The sequence below is a fragment of the Channa argus genome, chromosome 5 (assembly GCF_033026475.1).
Source record: "Channa argus isolate prfri chromosome 5, Channa argus male v1.0, whole genome shotgun sequence".
Taxonomy (NCBI): domain Eukaryota; kingdom Metazoa; phylum Chordata; class Actinopteri; order Anabantiformes; family Channidae; genus Channa; species Channa argus.
Window position 1 is genome coordinate 17,898,216 of NC_090201.1, and position 22,050 is coordinate 17,920,265.

General features: G+C 36.8%; 1 protein-coding gene across 9 annotated transcripts in view; it reads right to left on the reverse strand.

Annotated features, from left to right (window-relative positions):
* Positions 1-289: 289 nt before the first annotated feature.
* The window catches only part of pparg (peroxisome proliferator-activated receptor gamma), a 34,668-nt gene continuing 12,907 nt past the window's right edge, over positions 290-22,050 (reverse strand). For 5 of the 9 annotated variants that reach the window (XM_067503980.1, XM_067503975.1, XM_067503972.1 and 2 more), the window contains exons 2-9: positions 16,586-16,885; positions 16,059-16,228; positions 13,148-13,286; positions 7,596-7,795; positions 3,873-3,984; positions 3,370-3,563; positions 2,995-3,238; positions 290-1,676 (exon numbers count right to left, since the gene is read on the reverse strand). In XM_067503980.1, coding sequence (XP_067360081.1) covers positions 1,429-1,676; positions 2,995-3,238; positions 3,370-3,563; positions 3,873-3,984; positions 7,596-7,795; positions 13,148-13,286; positions 16,059-16,228; positions 16,586-16,880 — 1,602 coding nt within the window. In that variant the 5' untranslated portion in view covers positions 16,881-16,885 and the 3' untranslated portion in view covers positions 290-1,428. The remainder of the gene's footprint in view (positions 1,677-2,994; positions 3,239-3,369; positions 3,564-3,872; positions 3,985-7,595; positions 7,796-13,147; positions 13,287-16,058; positions 16,229-16,585; positions 16,886-22,050) is intronic. The other 4 variants (XM_067503976.1, XM_067503974.1, XM_067503981.1 and 1 more) reach the window with 2 other exon arrangements.

Sequence of the window (22,050 nt, forward strand, 5' to 3'; positions counted from 1 at the left end):
CTGAAACTAAAAAATAAAAGCACCTCCCAGCTTGCTAATCCAGTTTGTATCCACGGACTTTCCAGCACAGTTCAGCAGAGTTCACATGTTGCAATCGTTCCAAAAGGGTGTGTGTGTGTGTGTGTGTGTGTGCGTGTTTGGTAAGAGACACTGAAGACAGCTGATGTAATGGCTGTAAAACAGGTCCGCTCGAGTTTGACTGGAATGCTTTCAAGAAGGACAGTGTGTGCAAATGGTTTCTGACGACACGTGGGGATACACTCATGTGACTTCAAGCAAGAGACAGATATCAGAAAAAGTTAGAAAATATTTTATTTACAACAAATTTCTTCTTTGTCTCTCGATGATCCAATCCCTATATATTTGGATACAGGGATAACCAAAGATAAAAAACACCTTATTGGTCAGACATAGTAGACACTTAGATACAAAATAATTTCATAGTAAAAATTATACCTCAACCAGTTTTTCAGAATTTGAAATAAGAGCTGAGGATGAAAAACTAATTGTCTGTTGGGTTTCATCCACACACAATACAAGTAAATTTATATTATACACTGTCTATGTATAATACATTCATTCCACAAAAAGACATTAAACAGCCACTCCTAAAGGCACAAGGTGGCGTATACTGTGCCGTATATATCATAATAATATGCCTTTCATTGGCTTTGTCACAGTTTCTGCAGGTGAATTATACTAAAATATGTTACAGGAGATCGGATTTTTGTCTTTGGACAAAGCTGAGAGCTAGCACCTTTACCCTGATGCCAAAACAAAAAAATGACTGTGCATTGTTTTGTTTCTGTGTGTGTGTCTGTGTGTCAGTGCGAGCTTTCATGCATTTGTGCGTGTTCGGGGAGGTATTAAAGCGCGTACACACTGCTGCTGCCGTCGGTGGTTGTAAAGCAACATATAGATAAGCTACTGTACACACAAACAACACATACTGTATGACACGTGGTGCAATATTCACAGTGATACATTTCTCCTTAGGCACTTGAAGCAGGCTGTGTTGAGCATTCACAATTTTGAGCTTGCCAATAAGAAAGTCCCCACTCTTTCAGTTAGTCATAGAAGCTCATCCTGATTGGTGCAAGAGATGGTAGTTTCGTATTTAAATTGGCAACGACTCATAACAAAACGTCCAGGCTCAGCAGTGGCTAAATGACTGTGCACCATAAGTTATTCAGATGCAGCTGTCTAGACAAGATATAACATTTCGATCTGTCTTTCTTTCCTGGATTTCTCTTTTCCTGTTCTTCCCCATCTATTTCTCAATTTCAGTCAGTCAGTCAGCCAGTCTGTCTGGTTGGCCACCTCCTTTAGTTTTCAACAACCGAACGCATAATAACTCATAATTTTAAAAATAAAATTTTCTCGTATTTTTTCCCCCATTTTTTACATGTCCTTTTCTCCCGTCAAGTTCTAATACAAGTCCTTCATGATTTCCTGCAGCAGTGGGTGTAAGCACATGTCCACTTCTGTCTTCTTCAGCAGCTGGATGAGGTGGACATGGTCAGTGACAATCTGACGCAGATCGGTCATCTTCTGCAGCAGCTTAGCAAACAGCTGCACAGAGTCTGGGTGGTTTAGTTTCAGCTGGAGCTCCAGCGAATGAAGCACTGTCTCTTGAAGCTGCTCGATGGGCTTCACATTCAGGAGGCCTGGGCGGTCTGGAGGGTTACAGAGACACATTAAAACAGTTTAAAAGGAATCGAGAAGAAGTACTGGTCCACAATAAAAGAAAAGAAAAGACAGACAAATAAGGAAGGTGTACTACATGCATTTTAAAGTAACACAAAGGTGGAAATAAATACAAATTTATTACCTGATAGCTTAACATTTCTATCAGTTAAATATCCCTTAATTAAAGCTGTCCCTGATTACTCAATTAATGTAGAGTATAGCTTCAGTAATTACAAAAAAACGCTTATCTTTATTTCAAGCTATAATGTTAGTCATTTAGGTTAATAAGTGACTTAAATATCTGATATAATCATGACCAGGGTTAAGTCCAGACTTTTATCAATTAGACACATGCAAGCATGTAATATAAGGCCCGTTTAGGAAAATGAAGTTATATCTACAGTTGGTTAACTGTTCCAAACCAATACATTTTTGGATTTTACCAAGTTATTAAGTCATTAATTCTTATTTAGTGATTATTCATTATTTCCCAAAAATGTCTTGTGATAATATAAATAATCAGTTATGGTTAAAATGACATCATGAATAAAGCTGAGTTACTCACTACTTACGGATTTTTCTTTCTTTGCTATTTTTAAGATTCAGCAAATAACCCCACACTGAATTGAGCTACATGATAAAGTTGCTGTTTATTGTTCCCACTGGTTCATATACATTAAAATTATGCAAACTAAAAAAAATGGGTCCAGGTTTGCATAGTTTTATAATGCAGTTAGTTGACAGGGTAGAGAGGTAAAAGCAATCATCCAACAACACTTCATATTCATAGGGAAGTGAACGTTTCTGTTACTACATTTCTGACAAACTTTTTTTTTTTTTCGCAATTTCATATCTAGAGACGTTTATGAAATAAAAGAATAAGTTGATTTGAATTGTTAGTTTAGCATACATATTGAAGCAATACAACTCTCATAAACTCATAAACTCACTAACACAAGTCTCATAAACTCACTAACACACAAGCTAACATGTATCTGCTTTGTTTCTATTTAAACTGAGACAGTTTAACTTGATGTTACAACTTGCAGTTTTCTGTACATTTTGATGTACTACAAACTCAGGAAAACTGGGACACTGTTCATCAAAGTCAAAGTAAAAATGAGCATACAGCATACATACAGTGAGTTTCAGCAGTTTCAAGCTAAGCTAAGCTCAACATAGCGAAGCCAAAGTTTCATATTATTGATAATTGAGGTAATAGTGGCATCATCCTTAAACACAATTAAAACTACTCCTACTGTAGGTACTATGATCTGTTACAAGTCCATTAGAAAAAACACTCACCCCCACTGAGGATAATGACAGCCAGAAACAGCGCCATGTCACTGTCATCTAGCTCCAGCGTGTTGAACTTAACAGAAAACTCGAACTTTGGTTCCATCATTTGACAGAATGGTTTCCTTAGACTCTTGAGAAACTCCCGTGTCATGAAGATCTGTCCGTAGGAGATCAGGGTCCCATCTTTGTTCATCAAAGGCGCCATCATGATGATCAAGACTTCTATCACACCATACTTCAACAAAGTTACCTGGGAAAGGTTGAAGAAGAGTTGTTGTTATCTAGGGGGAACAGCTGATTTGTTTCATAAACATAAAACCTCTTAATGCATGAAAGAGATCATAATGACTAAATGACCCCAAGAGACACCTTGAATCTCACCTGATCGTTTAGATCAAGATTTATGAATCCGGGTATACTCTTGGCAAACTCAGTCACTTCTCTCACTCCTTCAGCTGAGCGTGACTGACAGCTGTGGAAGAAACGTAGCTCCAAAGCATCTGCTGATCCCTGTTCGCTGATATTTGTCATTCCCAAAATGCCACAATCTGGCCCCAGGTGAACTCCTGTGACTCCTGAAATAAAATAAGAAAACTTAAAAAAAAAAAAGGTTCCATTTGATGAGACAGTTCAGTTGGAGTTTTAGAAAAAAGCTGGACCAAACCCAAAGATGTTTATAGATAAAGAAAACACACAGAGAGATAATAAAAGTTCGTTTTATTAGGAATGTAATATGAGTTCATATTAACAAGCATGACAAGGTTCTTTATTATTTGGCTTGTGGATTACAATAAAATGTCTGTGAAATGCAGCACAACACCAAATGTGCAGCAGAAACATTGTCTTATTCACAACATTTGTGACAGTACTCTGGTATTACTAACCTCCAAGGCCAGCTGAAAGGGTCTGCGGCTGGTGCTCCTGGATGGGTATCTGCCTACAATTAATAAACTGCTCTCCTTCCATTAGAGACTTCATGTCGTGGATGACGAAAGGCTGGAGGCAGAGATGAAACAATATTGAGGAAGAAAGATTTGTGGAAGTAAGAAGGACAAAGTAGAGAAGGGAGAAAAAAAAAGTCATAAGCCTTTAGGTCTTCCGAGGACATGTGAGCTACAGATGTAATTATTTATACTGTCTATTCATTTATCAACTTCGGTCATGGCTCATTCATCAGACCTGCAAAAACAAAGACCTGCACATCTCATATGTCTGGTGAACAAAGTAAAAAAAATCTTTGCTGCAGGCTGAGGCAGAAAGAAAAAACATTTCCAAGTAAACAAAGCTTAACTGAGTAAAAGTCGAGTTTACGGTAAATCACTAGCAAAGACGTGCACGGGCCTGAGATCTGAATTGTACCATTCATTTACTTAAATCATACTTGTATATACATTTATAATTATATGTACAAGATGGAGTTAGAGCAAGTTATCACTTCTTTTTTCTATGTGAGGTTATTCATTGTATTCTAAATGAAAAGGTAAATTCAAAAGTATCGCTGCATTCAGTGGTCCACTTTGTCCTTATTGAGTTACCGTTGCTAAAAATTTAAACCCATTTGGCTTCTGTGTGCACATCTTGCAAAAAACAATATATACTTGACAAGTTTTTATACATGAAACTATAATGATCAATAATTACTGAGGATAACACTGGTCCTCTTCCTTTACCTTTGATGGAGAGTACAAAGCGCTGATGGAATTAAACTGAAAAGCTTTTTAGACATCAGCTTATAAGGTCCAACATGTTCAGAAAGCAAATATTCTACAACAGCTAAACCAAGTAGTTTTAAGAGCATTGCGGTGGTTTAGTAAAAAACTCCCTGAAACAATGATGATTAAGTGCCATTTGACTGCTATCATTGTGATGAAGTCATAACAAGCAGACGGAAGAGGACGAGAGCAACCTTGAAGTCATGTGTTATGAAGAAAAAGCTCAGATACTGCTTGTGAAGTTGGACCTTAGTTATAGAGACTACAACAGGACAAGAGCTATAACTGGTCATTTTTATTACCTATTCAGTAGCCTGATATATTAAACCCAGATAAAGTTGAATAATTTAGCTAACTGTTGATATCTTTTTAAAGCCCCCGTTTGTAACATGTTTACATAAAAATAATCACTTCAAAAACATTGTGATTTGAGTAGTAATAAGGCGAGTGGCTTCTCGGCCATACCGCAGTGTGATTCTCAAACAGTGGACTACGAAACTTTGAAGTGCAGTCCTGTAGACCCCTTGCGAGAACTGTATAATGAAGTAATAAAAGGATGACAGACAGATGCGGAGCAGATGCTCTCGCTGTTGGACCAGTAACTTATTAGCTGCCTTGCTGTGTTTTTTTTTTTGTTGTTCTTGCCTAAGTTTTTATTTGTGTTAAGTGAAGCTTCGGTTTCTGGTTTCCAGTTTCTGGTCCATGCGTATTAACAAAAGTTCTGCAAATGTACAGCAACAAACTTTAATACACTATACACTATAAACTAACACTAAGTCATAGGAAGTGGCGCTACATGCTTATGTGTTGGCTGCTATATAACTATGCTGTTTAGCTTTTTACGCACTTTTCACTTTTTGTCAAGGTGAGCCAAGGTATGTAGTATTATTTTAGTTGTGTTGTGTTGGACAAGGGGCACATACATTTTTAACATGTTGAACAACAGCTAAAAGTAACAGCATATTGAATGTTAATATAATAATCCTTTGAAAGTACCACTACCTGCAACATTAAATGCTACTTAAACATTTATGTGTCAATAATGTTAGTTTAATTTTAGTTTAGTTTATTTGCACAGTATATCATAACAATAAGATACAAAATATTACATAAATTGTTACAAAACTCCACAAACTAATATATAATGGCAAGAGACGTGAGGGCAGGGCCAAAAAAGCCACAGGAGTAAAAGAATATTAAGTTTCATCATCACAACATATTATAGATAAGTTCTTTAACATTTCATTTGTACATTTTTTGCTAAAAATTATGTGCTTTAAATTACATGAATCCAGAACTTTGTCTTGTGGTATGTGCTATTTACTTTTCTTATACACTTTTAATACTTTTACAGGGTTAAATAATCTAAGTACATCCCCCATAACTGATGCTGACTGTTTTTGGTCAACACAAAGTGGTTTAATACTATACTACACAATTAAGATTAAACACAGTTTTGCATCTATTTAGCAAATATTTACTGTAAAATGTCTTACATTGATTTCAATTATATTTTTGGTTAAATATTTTCTAAACAATGTTTCTTCAGAGTATTGTGTCAATCATTTAAAGATTTTAAGTCATGCCAATTAATTCACATATTTTTGCGTATCACTACGGTTTATAGTTTTGTTATTGAGTTGATTTCCTGATTAGGTGTATTTTGAACACAAAGAGTCTTAAGTACAAAAACACAGAAATAGATCATATCTCACATTTTCATCTGTTTTGCCAACACAGTTTCTACAGTCCACTAGAATAAATTACCAAATGTCTTAATAAATTAGTCTGATCTTTAGAGCTGGAATGTTGAAGTCATTATTGTAGACTGAACTGTTGAGAAGATACTTCGTTCTGTTAAATTGCTTGACCACTGTAATCTGAGATCTTCTAACAGTCAAGACATGTAGAAACCAGCCAACCCACTTTTCCTGTTAGAGCAGCATTAATAGCCCGAGAAAACCTCATTTGAACTAAACTGAGCGTGGTAACACAAAGACGATGCAGAAATTACGTGCAGTTAGTTCAGTGTGAACCAAGTTAAAATGCTCCTGGAACCTTTTGTACAAATCTTATCATGGGACTAAACTGTGACAACCTGTCTGTGATGTAACACCTCTTTAAATGTGCATAGAGAAGCAGCAGCTGCTAATGTTTCATAATAAACATACTACAAAAAAGTTTTTAGATTAAATTTAAACTGTACATCTCAATTATTGTTGAGAGAAAGCTGACACAACAGAGAAACTGGTCCAGCAGCTCTATGATTAGAGCAGGATGAGTATATACAGTTAATGTCAATGATACGGTTCATATCTCCCTAGAATCCAAAGATAACTGAAGCTAAATGAACAATACAAAACCTTCAGTAGGAATGCACCATACTGCATTAACTGCTCAGTGAACGTCTATTTTATGCATGCATCTAACATTAACACTTACATTTCTCTCGAATAATTTATATAAGTGATTGACTGACTGGCTGTACTGAATTCTTTGTTTAAACTTGAATAAATCCGGCAGAATTCTAAATCAAGTCAAGAGGAGAGGTGCTGTTGAGATCCAGCAGGGACCTCAGAAAACAGGAGAACTGAGCTCATAAACACATACCACATGCGCTAAATAATTACCTGATTCTATAAAGATACTATCTGCATGAAAATGTAAACATCACCATGTAGGACATGGATTTATCGGCCTTGACCACAAAATTAGCTTACAAAATTATACAGTGAGTTTGCCTATAATAAAACCCAGTACTGTAAATTTACTCTACTGTACTGCAGTATATGGTTTAATAGATGTTTTTGGCTTGTACGCTGGCAAAATACAGCACTGCGCCCATTGTACACCAAATAAATGAAAACAAAGTAGAATTAAGGCAGTGCTGCTTACTGCGTTGTCTCCGTTCTTCCCAGAGAGAATGGCCCTGGCCTTGGCCTTGGTGAGGGGGAAGTATTTCAGATAGGCTTCGTACAGATGCCGAGCCAGAGCCCTCAGATCTGCTGCCTCTGGGTGCATGTGCTCCATGTCAGATGAAAACTCCGCCAGAAGTTTCTCCTTCTCTGCCTGAGGCATACGGCCAAAACGGATGGCTGGGAAAGGAAACAGAAAGCACATCAGCACACAAATAGACACATTTAGACCCACATTGGCAGTCAGATACAAATAGACAGTTAAAGCAAGAATAATCCCACAGATTGATGTATACGTACACACAAAACAGGCACTTCTGCACACACCTACAAGATCACACAAAACATAAAGCTAACCTTTACAGTAATTCTGAAAAAGGTTTCTCCTCACATTCTACAGGTTATAGTGTGCAACATATTTATCACTAAACATTCAGTAAAAAAAAATGTTTTAGCTTATATCAAAACTACTCTGCAATCCCAAAGTCCAATAAAAGGGAAATTCCCTAGTGTGCCAAACCTAACTGTATAAATTAATATGTAAAAAAACACTATGCAGTTCAGCCTGGCCAATCAATATTTTTCTATTACTTCAACATGCAGGACAATATGAGATGTGTATTTGGCAATCAGTTTCCATAAACCACTTTACTGCATATGGGCAGACACAGGACTATAATGTCTCTCATCTTAGCTATGATCCTCAGCTAAACAATTTAATTAAAAAAAGCACTAAGAGCTCAAATTTTAATTAACTAATCAATCCATTGCCAGGATCGACCAATTTCCTAAAGTCTTCTAGGATGCCCTTCCTGCCCTTCCCCCCTCAATTTCCACCGGGTTTGGACCGGCACTACACAGCTGGGGAGGGGAGTGGGCTGTATGGTCGAACCACTGACCCTGTGATCCATGGACGGCTGCCTTTACCGACTGAGCTGTTACATTATTGATTTTGATAAAAAATGTGTTTGTTTTGTGACCTCTAACTGATGAATTATCACAAACCTCATTTTATTTTTGGTGCTGGTTTGTTAATTTCGATTGCAGAACTTTTTGTCTGCCTGAATGTCACCATGGTTGCTTCATTTCTTTGTTGCACAAATAGCGTGGACAGTGATTGATAAAACAGAATAACCAGCTGATGTCCAGAAAACTTTCTACAGCTATGCTTTATTTTACAGGTCCTGTATTTTCCAGATAATTTCCTGGAAACACTACACATAATTTAATTTCTCCATTAAAGGCATAGGTGATTGATATTGGACATGGAAAAAGCATAAATTGCTACAGTTACTAACGATCAGATTATTGTCTTTACATTTTTTTAGGAAAACATTGAATGTAGGAGGCAAGTGACAATAATTCATCACTATTCATTACATATTCCAAGAAAGGCAAACTAATTTTTAACTCTTGCTCTACAGAAAGTGTGCTACCCTACAATATATGCCAAAATTTACAGAAATGTATCTGGAATATATGGGACTTGTAAAATAAAGTATTGCTCAAATACCTTATTACTAAATACAGAAACAAAAAAGTTGAATAATAAATCATATTATAATATGGGACAACTGAGTTCAGACGACTGAAATGTTTCTTTTAGATGTTGCTCAAGAATACTTTTGGGACTCTCTTTACTAATCATTTCATAATCACACTTTTTAGTAACAACTCTTTCAACTGGCCAGATGTCAGCACATTGAACATTGTTTTGAAATTCAGAAAAAACTGATTTTGTATAATGCAAAGCTAACCAGAGATGTTCCAAGAACTCAGAGAGCTCTGAATTTTAAAGACTGCTCAGACAACTTTTATAAATGACTCCTGCTGCTCAAATCACGTATCTCGTTAAATTTTTGTAGGTGTCTTTGGAGGTGAAGCAATTACCACATTTTGTCCCTTTGATGATACGCTTTTTGTATTCACAATGATGTTTTCACAGCTTTATGCACAACCTATCGAAATGAAGATCTCAAACATTAAAAAAAGTGGCTGAAAGTAACATTACATGCTTGCCTTTACAAAAAACATTTTCACATGGGTTTACCCAACAAATGTGGTAAGTCTGATTTCCATTTTCAGAAGGGTGGGCTGATTGAACAATTTCAGAGTATGTTTTACAGTGTCATGCCATATTTGTAATATACTTAATGATGTGTCTTTGGCAAACATCTTAGGATTTATGATGGTTTTTGCGATGCTGCCTGATCCTTTTGACTGTTGTGCAATAGTTTTATTTGGCTAGTGTATCTTGATCGCAAAAACAGATACATTACATTAAAAATCTTTACAAAAACGGTTGTATTTCTATAAATGAAGGTATAAGCGTAACAATCTTATGGTAAATATGATGAAAGCCTTCTATTTAATCTACACGGAATTGGATGCTATGTTGAGAAATAGCTAAACTCTTCTTTTTCTGTTTTTGAACGTCATTAATCATTCCTCCATTCAAGCTTGCACTCTCCATTTACTGCAGTGTATATGTGATTGCGTAATGCTGTCCATGTGATGGATGCACACCTTAAGTAAATGAATACAAACTAAAGCGGCTCTGCCACTAACTGGGCACCAAGCCCACAGCAATGACACTGCAGGTTTGGGAACTCTGTTGAGAGCTGAGCTGTGTACTCTGTGATGTCAATCATTGATAAAATAAAAACTCACATAGCAGATTTTCAAAGCACCGGCTGCACCTCATAAAATAACAGTAGGCACATATAGGGGGAGGTGGAAAGACAGAGAGATAAAGTTGCAGGAGAGCAGAAACATATAATAAGAAGTATAAAGTAGTGTTTTTGAATCTCAAAACCTCAGTATTCATTCAGATTTAGCAAAACATTTTAAAAAAACACTAGAAAGGACTTCAAACTAGAAACGTTTTCTCAAAAAAATGTTAGGTATTTTAACTTAAGCTGACAGATGGCACTTCAGTACACAGAGCTTTAAGGCCCCTAATCATTTGTCTCCAATTGTCAGTGTCAGTGCCTTATTAAAGTATGTAGGTTATTTTCAATAGCCCCTGAAGGAGATGCCACAAACTCTTTGATATTAAAAACAGGGATTAAAGAAAAAAAAGCTGAAGAAAAATGCTCAAAAGACTATGCTAAAAGGCAGGGGTTGAAATATGTGGATCAACAAACATATATTTCAGGATTGAATTTCTGCCAGATTGGACATTGTTTAATATGCAGTGAGGGGAGTAACAACATCTGATTAATCTCTCTGATTAATCACAGTGATCTGGCTCCCAGATTAATGGAATATTTGCGTGTAAGGAATTTTGGTTGGCTGTCCGCAGATAGGGAGAAGGTCGGATGTTGCTTCGCTGCAATGAGTCCAAAGACAGTGACAAAGAAAATTATGAGTGTGTAAAGATAAAAAGTTATAATTTACAACCCCTCCCATGTTATTTCCTGTCCTACCAGGTTCTTACCACTGCACACAAACCTTTTAAGCAGTCGAAAACTGGCATCAGTACTATGCTCAGTCACAGCCACTTCGGCAAATAGTCTCCTTATCTCAGAATTCAGCTGACTTCAGCTGATGTTTTTTATGGATAAGACTGTTCATATTTGTGCATTTTTCCAATATGAACCGTGATTCACAATTTAATGTCCATATTTGATTAATATGACAGTGTAACACAAGCTGATTCATGTAAATAATCACATCACATCACCTTTTGATGCAGTCCAACTGGACCTGCTGGACCAAAAGCAAGTGTGACTGAACTATAACACTTAGGTTGTGTGAAACTATGCTGAGAATATCCAGAGATCATAAAAGGTTATGTAATAAAAAGTAAAAGTTCTAAGTTGCAGTCTCATGCAGGTGTAACAAAACCAACAAGAAAGTCGGAGAAATGCCAATCAAGTTCTACCTGTAGACGCCCACACACTTATCAGCTCCATGGTAAAACTCACCTGAGGAGGTGGAGTCAGAACTTGATATGAAAAGGGCTACGGCTGGGCCCAATTGATGCGCTCCAGTGCCCAACAAAAGTGAATGAAACAAAACCTTTCTACGGGTAAACAGTAATGGGGGAGGGCCAAGTTGTTTTATTCAGCATGTGAATTTTAGCATTATGTTTGATTGACAGCTTTTATCTTTTCCTTATATCATTCCACCTACTTCAAACCACAGAAGAGAAATGTAATGTGTGGTAGGTAGTTGACACATCAGACCACAATGTTTAAATAAAACTATGTTGCATTTAAAGGCAGTTACCAGTCATACCTGAAATCGGCTGTACATTTGTTGTCTGTAAATATAAATTGTGGCCTATTATTTTACAGCAAAAAAAAGCTTGTAGTCACATGCACTTGCTGAATCTAAATGACGTAGAAGTAGAAGCAGTGGTAAACTACACCACAAGCGATCAGCTCATGGACGGCTGTGTGGGAGGTGTTTTGGCTGTTTCCAGCAGCTTTGCAGTATTCAAAAACACCTATGTGGGTGTACTATAGCTGTGCATGGGCTTGGGTCTGTAAATTAGTTAATTTCATTAGATTTCTAAATTTGTAATAAGATTTACATTTTAATTTAAACACTTGTTGATGTGTCTGTTCTAGGTTTAGTTCTAAGTTTAGTTAAGAACTTCAGTAGGAATTGCTTGGTAATTGTAAGATGACTATTCTTGCATTTTTACAAACTATTTTATTTTCGAACTGTTCTCATTTAGATTGCATTGTATTTTGATTGAATTTTTATCTATGACATCAACGGTTCACAAATATACCAATGCAAAGCAGTCTGCTCACATCACTAATGTACTGTACAATACAATAGATTTACAACATCCGTAAATCTAGTAAAATTTTTGCTCCAACTTATTTATTTACATTAAAACTCAACCACAGTTGTTGCCACAACCCAAATAAAGATACAGTATTACATTTACATCAACTGACCTTAGCTTTAAGTATGCAAGTGGCCAAAATACAGCCTAGTGATTTAAGTGTCTCAGTCCAGCTGGAGAGTAGCACAGGTACTGGAGCAGTTTAACAAAACTTCTTAATACAGGTACCACTATTTGTTATTTCAATGCTGCTAGTATGAGCTCTGGGACACCTAATATAGATACACACAAAGCCAGGTAGAATTTAAAAGCTTGTTTTGGGGGGCTAAACGTTGTCTTCAACCACAATTTAATCTTTAAATTGTGCTGCTGGGGTGAGTGATGGGAACTGAAACATGACCCGAGGGTTGCAATACAGGCTGAAGACCACAGATGAAACAACTGGCAACATACAAGGCAGTGTTGTACATTGCTGCATATATTGCCACCACACCTCAAAGACCAAATTGGCTGCAGTGTGGCGAAACTGTATCTGCTGTTCTCAGAGGGCATCAGAGGAAGAGGAGATGGTATGTAAAGAGGCGTTTCCTGAGCTTCAATGTCAGAGAAACTATGCTTTAACTTACATCTGCTTATTTACAGTGATTGTAAACAGTGGTTTAGTCCTGTCTGAAGAACTAAAACACCTACTGTGTGCATTATGCATTATGAGTGTATCATTGTCTTACCATTGTGTGACATGCCAACATTGAGGCACTTCTGGAAGCGACAGTATTGGCATTTGTTGCGGGACTTCTTGTGAATGCGACAGTGAAGATCACAATGATCATACACCAGCTTTAATCTGATTGTGCGTCTGAAGAAACCCTATAAAAAGACAGAGAGAGACTTTAGCAGTTGTTGCTGTAGACATTTGAACTACTCTGCTAAATCTACTCCTTTTGTAAGAACTAGTTAGAGATGAGAGTTTTTTTTTATGTATTTACTTATTTTCAGAGACAATAGGCAAAGAAAGCAATAAAGTAGCATGGGATACTTCAAGATTTTAGTGAAAAGCAAATTACCTGGAACAGTATGTTCCTTAAAAATGCAGGAAAAACTCACACAGCAGATTACAGTTGAGAAAAAATATGAGAAAAGAAAAATTGCTGAGAGAAAAAAAAAGATCGGAAAGAAAAGTTCTTTTTATGGAAGAAGTAAACAATGTCTACTGAATAGAGATTAAATACTGGGTTCTTTCTAATTCATGAGGAAGTCAATCGGACAACTGACGAATTTATTTAAAAGTAAGATTTGCACTTTGATGTTTTTAACCTTAGGACCAAAGGAGCCATAACACTTGAGCTTATCTAGGCTATTAACAACCATGGTCAAACTCCCAAACATATACTCCCACACAGAGTCACAGGTATGATGACAGCTGCTGTGTTTTGTCTATGCTGACTAACAAAGCTAACAGAATGAAACAGACACAAAAAGAAAAACATGAGAGAAGTGTTAAGAGGAAGTTTTAGGCCAAGTCTAAAAATCCACATCTGGACACTTGTGGCTGGAGGCTGCATTTGGCATCTGCCTTCTTACAATCTAAACATGTTCTTTTTTAAATCACAGGTTATTTAAAGAAGGAGGATGTTAAATAGGGTCAACACTCCACCTCAATAAAGAATGTTTTCTGGTTTGAAACAATTAAGAGTTTGCCTCTTTGGCTGACCCCCATATCTGTTGAGGTTCCCCTGAGACTCTTAAGAACAATGACTTCTGTGCCTTACGTTCTGCTTCTGAACATATAGTATGACTTACACTAAGTGGATAGAAAAAAAGAATATACCATTGTATATTGTAATAGAGCGAACCCTACAGTCTTGACAATGTCAGAGAGAGGTGCTGATTCAACTCTAGGGTGATTGTAAAAGCTAAAAAAAACGAGAGCCTATTGTATAACGCTCCTGGGTAACAATAACCTCTCAGTGTGCCAATGCTTTTGCTTACTCAAAATTTGGATGATCTAATACAAAATTTGCGGTTTTCTGCGTTGTTTATAATGTGTTGTTGTAAACAAAAGGAAGTGTATTTTGTCTCGTATTCATCTTTTGATGTCAAGTGAAACCCAAATGTTTTAGTCAAACAGAAATTTAAATGGGACTGTTAATGAGGCCATAAAAACATTTTCATAGGAACTGTGTCAAAAAACAACAACATTATAATGTAAAGTCACAAAACAGATCGTGCCTTCGAGTCATCACAAGACCAACTGAAGCGGTAATGTAAACAAAACCAAAAAAGCATGGCAATATTCATAGTTTTTTTATTCTCTACAAATTTTCTGCTCTGTGGCTCTGAGCAAATGCGATTTAAAATATTGTACGTGGTGCTCATGTTCATTGTCATAAAGGAACCTATCACCCAGTGTGGGTTATGTGCTTTAACAGTTTTTGAAAAACTGGGCTCCAAAGTATAAGAATAACAGGGTGAAACCAAAGATGGTTGAATACATTTCAGTTGTACTGCAATAGCCAGCACATTTCTTTTTTTTCCTCTGATGGTATCATAGTGAAATATGAAAATGTAAAAAAAAAAAACCCACATGATTTTATCCATAAATAACATTGTGGCCTATAGACACTTCTTCCATTTGAGAGACTTGCTGAAAGAGACAGAAACACAACATAAACCGTACAGGAGCTTTTGTCCAGACATATTTTGTATGAGTGAAAACTTCTTAAAACCCACACTGAACACTTCATAGGTAGAACTGCTACTGACATGTCTTTTGAGGACAATGTTATAATTTATAGCTCCTTTTCTTATAATGTCTCAATATTTCAAAGAAAATGGAAATATGTGTGAAACTTCTCCCACACTCTATTAGTTATTTATACTCTATATAGACAGACAAAGAGAAGGTTTAAGGGGTTCGCTCTCTGTCTGCAGAAACAAAAAGCCTTTGTTAAGCCCTCGCAAAGTGGAAAATGTATCGGTATTGTGGTTAGAGTGACAGACATCAAATAGATAAAAGAATGAACACTTCTCTCCATACATTATAGAATTATTTATTCCGCCAACATGTTTCACCTAAGGGTGACACATGGTGACAGAAAAAGGAAGAATGGCAGAGAAACAAAACTGCGATTCGCAGTATAAATTGCTACACCTAACACCATTTCCTGACATGACTCTAAGGTGGTATGACTGTCAATTTCTTTTTTTTTTCAATCTGGAGCTATAAATTTTGCGTGTGACAATCTATTTATGTGCCACTGCTGCATATTGTTACTTAAAGCACGATAGACAAAAATTACTGGAAGACAAGTAATTCACTAATCAACAAGAGAAAAAACATTTCTCTCTACAGCAAATGAGTACTGGTTGATATGTATCCACATACCCTAATAAAGACGGTATACAAATTACCCTTTTAACTGAAAGTGTGAAATAATTTTTTCTAGGAAACATCTTCAGGTTTCAAATTATTGGTGAAATAAAAAAAAAGATTAAACAAGAAAATAATGTAAAAATATATTGTTGATTAAAAAAACAGATACTTGCAGTCGCAGTCTAGTATAATCTAGTGGTTTAAGCCCTGTCAGTTTGTTTACACATCTTAGTTTCATCTTTACTCATAATATCTTTCAGTCCTACCTTACACCCCTCACAGGCATGGACGCCATAGTGAAACCCAGAGGCTTTGTCCCCACACACACGGCACTCAATATTTAGCGCTGCTGTTGACGTATCGTCCTGGAGCTTTGAGAACACTGGACTGTCAGAGTACTGTGGAGGTGACTCCGGCTCCAGTTTGATTGAATCTGCTAGAAGAAAATTCATCAGGTTGGTAGAAAAAGCAGTAGTTAGACAGACAGAAAGCTAACACTTTCTTAGTCCTTGTTGTACATCCAACATCAAATTTAATGCCCAGTTGGATAAACCTGATCTTTCGTCAAATGTGTATTCACTGTCTAGTAAACTGTAACTGGCCATAACCACTATTCAGATGTTTTCTCTTCTCTCATAAGTACGAATCAAAAACTTGCATGACTTGGGCAACTTAAAACAAGCTTCAATGTGCACACATTCTACATTCTCCAAGTAAATTTAGCAGTTGAAAAGAAAAAAAAAAATTAATAACATGGTAAATCTTGTTTTCCCCTCGCACAGATTGGACTTACTGTGTGTGTTCAACTCCATCCTGTAGCTGTGCATGTTTGTATAATCCATGTTGGTCAGGTGTTCTTCGGTCTGCGGTGGACTGGGGTCATAGGCCATAACAGCGGAAGAGATGGAAGACACAAGCGGGGGAGACAGGGAGGAATGGACAGAGGAGGAGGAGGAAATGGAGGCGTAGTCTAATGTCGCCAAATGCTTCATGTCGAGGGAGTGGGTGCTGTCGTCCAGCTCTGGCAGGTCCACGGCATTCAGACTGAAGCCGACAGGCCAGGCTAGGAGCTGCTGGGTGTCCATCATGTCTACTGTGGAGAGAGATGAGGCAGTGACGTGTTAGCTGATGCAATATGGCTTGTTGATTGAATGTGCCCTTGTTAAAAGAAAACAGCACTAAAAAAACAGAAGTGGAGGAAGAGGTAAAGTTGTAGAGATAAAGAGAAAAGAGTAAAAAGGTCAAAGAAAGATGACAATGAAAATTGACTTATTATACTGAATATAAGCCTACATGAGGCATTGTACAATGTCTATGATTAAATACTGTATGCCAGCTCTTAGAAATGTCTAAAACATAGACACATGCTTCCATACACACACCACGATGAGTAACCCCTCCTGCTTGTTCCTGCAGTCTGTGTGTTATCTAGTAAACAGGGAGGCAAATCGTGTCACAGGGAGTACAAGACAAACTCTGGCACTGAAGAACGTCTCCTTTGCTCAAAACACTGTCTTGCCCTGTTGCTGTTTGGGTGGCTCGCTGTGTGATTGCCCAACCAGAGGACACAGAAAGCTGGACTGTTTGAGCCTCAGTCTGTCTGAGGCCAAGGACCTAAGACTCAGTGGAACAGACTTCGTGTTCTGAATCAGTAAATGTGTTACTGACAGTAATTAAGAAATGGATTGGCATTGAAAATGTATTTTTATTTTCCTTTGCTGGAAAAACATACCCAATATTTCTATTGACAAAATATTCCAAGGCCAAATATTCAAATATTCCAAGACAATTTCCAACAATGTGTTTGTCCTCACAATACTTTCAGACTTGTCTGTGTCTATCTGCTGTTGTATAAGCTGATTTATTAAAACTGGAGATGCAAATTTTTAACAGAAGGTCCCAAGTAAATATGGTAAAAGATTTTATTTTTAAAAAATTGTACCTTTAGATAACTTAATAGTGCATTTGTTGGCAATTATGTTTAGCCGTACAGTAGATCTTGTATACTAGAAATATGTGACACGTTATTAGGGAATGCAGCAGTATAACACAGAGGAATAACCTATTTTACTCAGAATAATTTAAAAAAGGAGATTCCTGTGCACAGCTGCGTGTTCACCAAAGTTCAGAGCTGAAGCAGGAAAAGTTCAGTAACAAAAATTCCAGTGCAATCAAGGGACATGTAGATTTTATTTTTCTTAATGATTGTATAATGACAAATGTGCAAACAACGTGCTTCAAATGACAGCTTCTTCAGGTTCACTGTAATTAAATAAATTTCCCTTTAGTGCACTGGGATTTTTGCTGCTGATAATAATTTCATTGTAGAACATTATAAGCATTACTCCTCACTAAGTCCTGCTAGATGTACTTTATCTGAATTATCCTAATAAAGTATTAAAAAATAGCATACTTATAGAAAAAGTGAGAAAGTCTCCACTACACCCGTCTCTCTATAGCTCTGTGTTTATAGAAATAATTGAAGGCCCAGTTATTCAAATATGAAATACAACTGGTCAGAGATTGGAGAGAAGAAGTCAGCTGAGATGACCAAAGTCCACTCTACTGAGGTTACTCCAGTGTACACGAAAGCAAACCACATAAAAGTCTACATGTAGACCAAGGGTGTAAGGTAAAACAGGAGCCAGTGTTGGTTTTTAGGCGTATATTACATTGTTTATGTGAATTTCTACAACTTACTACATAATAAGTAACTTGTTTGAAAGAGGTTGACTCCATTGATTAAAAATGTCAACAGTTTTAGAGAGCACAAAAAATATGCTATTCCTAATTGTAGGGCTACTTAAAATTTACAAAGATTAAAGTAAATACAAATTCAATAAGTCAAAAATTCCCATGACAAAGCAAAAACTAATAATGCGTTTTTGTTTCTCTCGATACTTAGTTTTGTAAACCCTGCGTTACTGAAAGCTTAGTGAAAATGTCCGTAAAAATGAAATCAGATTTTATAAATCAATAGAGAAAACCAACGCATTTAATTTTCCCACAGTTTTTTAGAGAGGAAGCAACAGTTGAATTCTGACCTTGATCTAAAATAAAGAAAGTCAGAAAAGGAAGAGAGCAGACATAGTTTATAAATACTCAGTAGAGTATGATCTGTGCACTGAACCATCTGGACCATCAAACAACCTTTTATAACTAGCACCAAATCTCAAAATAAACCTCCTCTAATCAACGCATGTGTGATTTAAAAAAAAATATAACAAAGACTGCACTGAATTATGCAACAGGACAAAACTAAAATAGCAATACTCAGATGGCACAGTAGCACCAGGTATAAAATTGGCTTGAAATGGCTCCAAATTACATTGCAAAACATCCATGTGGAACAAACATCCTCCACTCTCAACCACTTATTGTTTCCTTTTTACTTGATTGGAATGTGGCAGCGATCGGTAGGGGATCCACTTAAAATTCCCATCGACTCTGACATTGTTTTAGAACAAGAGAAAGTGTGAGTGTGTGTGTGTATGCATAGGTATGTGTGTGTGTGTGTCTTCATATGTGTCCCTCTGCAGGCTCTAGCTTCCACCACCTTGGAAGCTGCTGTGGGGGAAAATGCTGACTATTAATAACCAGAGAAACCTAGTTATTTTTCCATTTGATGGCTGGATGCCAGCTAATCCAAACCTAAATTAGAATGGAACCACCTGGGGCCTGGTTGGCACTGAAACATATGGAGACAGCCATCGAACACGGAAAGAACTCACCAGATGAAGAGTGAGAGAGTTAAAGTGAGAGGGGTGACAAAGAGAAAGCCCCAAGGCCACTTCAGGAACTCAAAAGGACTCTAGAGGCTTCAAGAAAAAACCCTTATCTTTGGAAACTCTTACTTAGTAGCTAACGACTTGCATAGAAAAAAGGAGGGCAGCTGCAGCCTGACAGTTAAACCAATGTGCTTATATTATGTTGTAATCGAAGTTGAAAACAAGTTTGCACTGTAACTTCTCTCCGGGGCTCACTGAAATTCTGTAATACAAAATCTACTGAATTCAACATGTTTGAATCTGTGTGTGCTGTATGGGCAAATGACCTGGCGGCAATATAAAAAAGATGCAAACATGTTTGTGTGTGTCTGTATATGTGCGCACGTGCGTTACAGTTGTGTGGGTATCTCCTGCCAGTTCTCAGATTTCCACATGTGAGAACTTGTCATCCAGGTAAAAGTAGAGTTTGTAAGAGTACTTTTCATCAGCTACTGCCCCACTCATGACATAATAAGAATGGCCCAACAGCAAAATGGCAAGCAGGTGTGGCAAGCTACTTTATGACGCAGACAGCGTGTGACAAAAAGAAAAGAGCATCAGTTGTTTCAGTTAAAATCTTTTCCTTAAAACAAGGACCAAATTATTAAGACAGAATATAAGTGAGAGTGCAAAATGACAAAAAAAAAAATAGGAATATTACTTATATATTAGTTAGAGTAAATAAAAATGTTCAAATTTTAAACATCATTAAACAGCACTGGCAACAGAACAGAGATATTTGCTTCTAAAAGGTTTTAAAGGAGACTGGTCCTTCTGAACCAGTCAGAGGAGACAAAATTATGAGCAATCAGTTTTAGATATGGATTACTTTAGATTATGTTTTGTCCCTTCCAATTTATTGTAACCACAGTACCATGACTAGTGTTGTTCAGAGCATGGCAGAATATTAAGGTGGGATACAAAGCTGTATTAGAGCAAAAGTGGTAATAATGTTATTGAAAGTGGTAATAATGCTATTTTCAGGGTCTGAAAGTAGCAGTTCTAGAAAAAAATGTGGAGCCAAAAGGTCAAACAGAAACATGTGAAATTTGGCCTTTAGGGAAAAAGTTGCAAAACAGATGAAATACTTTTTTATGTTCATATTTCTTAACAGCAGCAATGATTCAGTCCAAGACAGACTGAAGCAAGAGCCTGTTGATCAGATTACTGCACAGAAAGTGGTCGGGGTCATTCTTGTATTTTTGAAAGTGGCACTTTATTGCTGTTGTGAATTAACATTTTATCATGTAATTCAAATAATCCACAGAAGAGAAAGCTACTCAAAAAAAAAAAAAGAATTATACAGTGATTAAACCCAGGAGACAGAAAATATCCAGTGCTCTCATCTCTCCTCCCAAGGTTGAAAAAGGCTCCTAAAACTCACAGGAGTCATTTACCAGCCAGGCAATGAAAATGCGACAAACGTCAACACAGCGGGCGGTCCGGTATATTTAGTAATGTGAGAAACAACAGACAGAACCAGTTCCGCTGCATTCAAAGGCATAAATGCTTATGTTTTCTGCTTATGAAAAACAAAAAAGACCTGTACAGCTAATGTCAAAACACCCAATAATGATCACAAGGAATTTTAACAAATTTTGGCATTTGAACTTATTTTGTCTGAAATTACTTGAGGGAACTCTAAAAATAAGATACAATAGAAAAACCCTAACCAACATATATTTAGTGGTGTTTGGATATAGTTGGTTTTTCACATCATAACAAAATATACAGAACTACAAGACAAGAATACAAGATAACTATAAATATGTGCTCTACATGTGCTTAATTTAGCCCAGTTTAACACCTGACAGGTTTTCTTGTATGCCTCCATCTACAGCTCTGTAGAAGGAGGCATTGTATTTTATTTCTTTTGTACACTCAACAGTTTATATTATCATATATAATATATCAGAAGTGTCTGGTATGTATGAATGTGTGTATGTGTGACACACACAGGGAGAAAGTTAGTGTTCAGAGCTCTGTGACTTCCTGACCTCTTCATGTAAAAAGCATGTGGTTCAGAGTCAGTGACTAAAACAAAGATATGCCCGCCTGCATGTCTGCCTCACAGTCCCCACAATTTCTTTGAAATAGTTCAAGTGTGCTTGATTTTTGCCTTGTTAGTACTGGACGAGGAAACTGTGGGACACTTAAAAAAAACTCATGCAAAGTTTTAATCGAACTGCTTGGTAAATTTGAATTTACAAAACGAGATGGTTAGCAGCCGCTCAGTGTCACACATCAAAAGCAAAACTGCATCTTGTGTAAATGCTACAAACACTAGCATTCTGCTCCTCTCTTCAGGAAATTGGTACAGTTTTTTTTTCTTTTGTTAACATTGGTGGTGTGAAGCCACTATTCAGAATTACCTGTAAGGGCCTTCCCCTTTGCACCTAAATGATCAAATTGGAGAGTGATGGAAAACCAAGTTTACACGAAGTGTCAGCCAGAGGTCTGGACTGCCTTGTCGCAAGAAATGAGAGTCTCT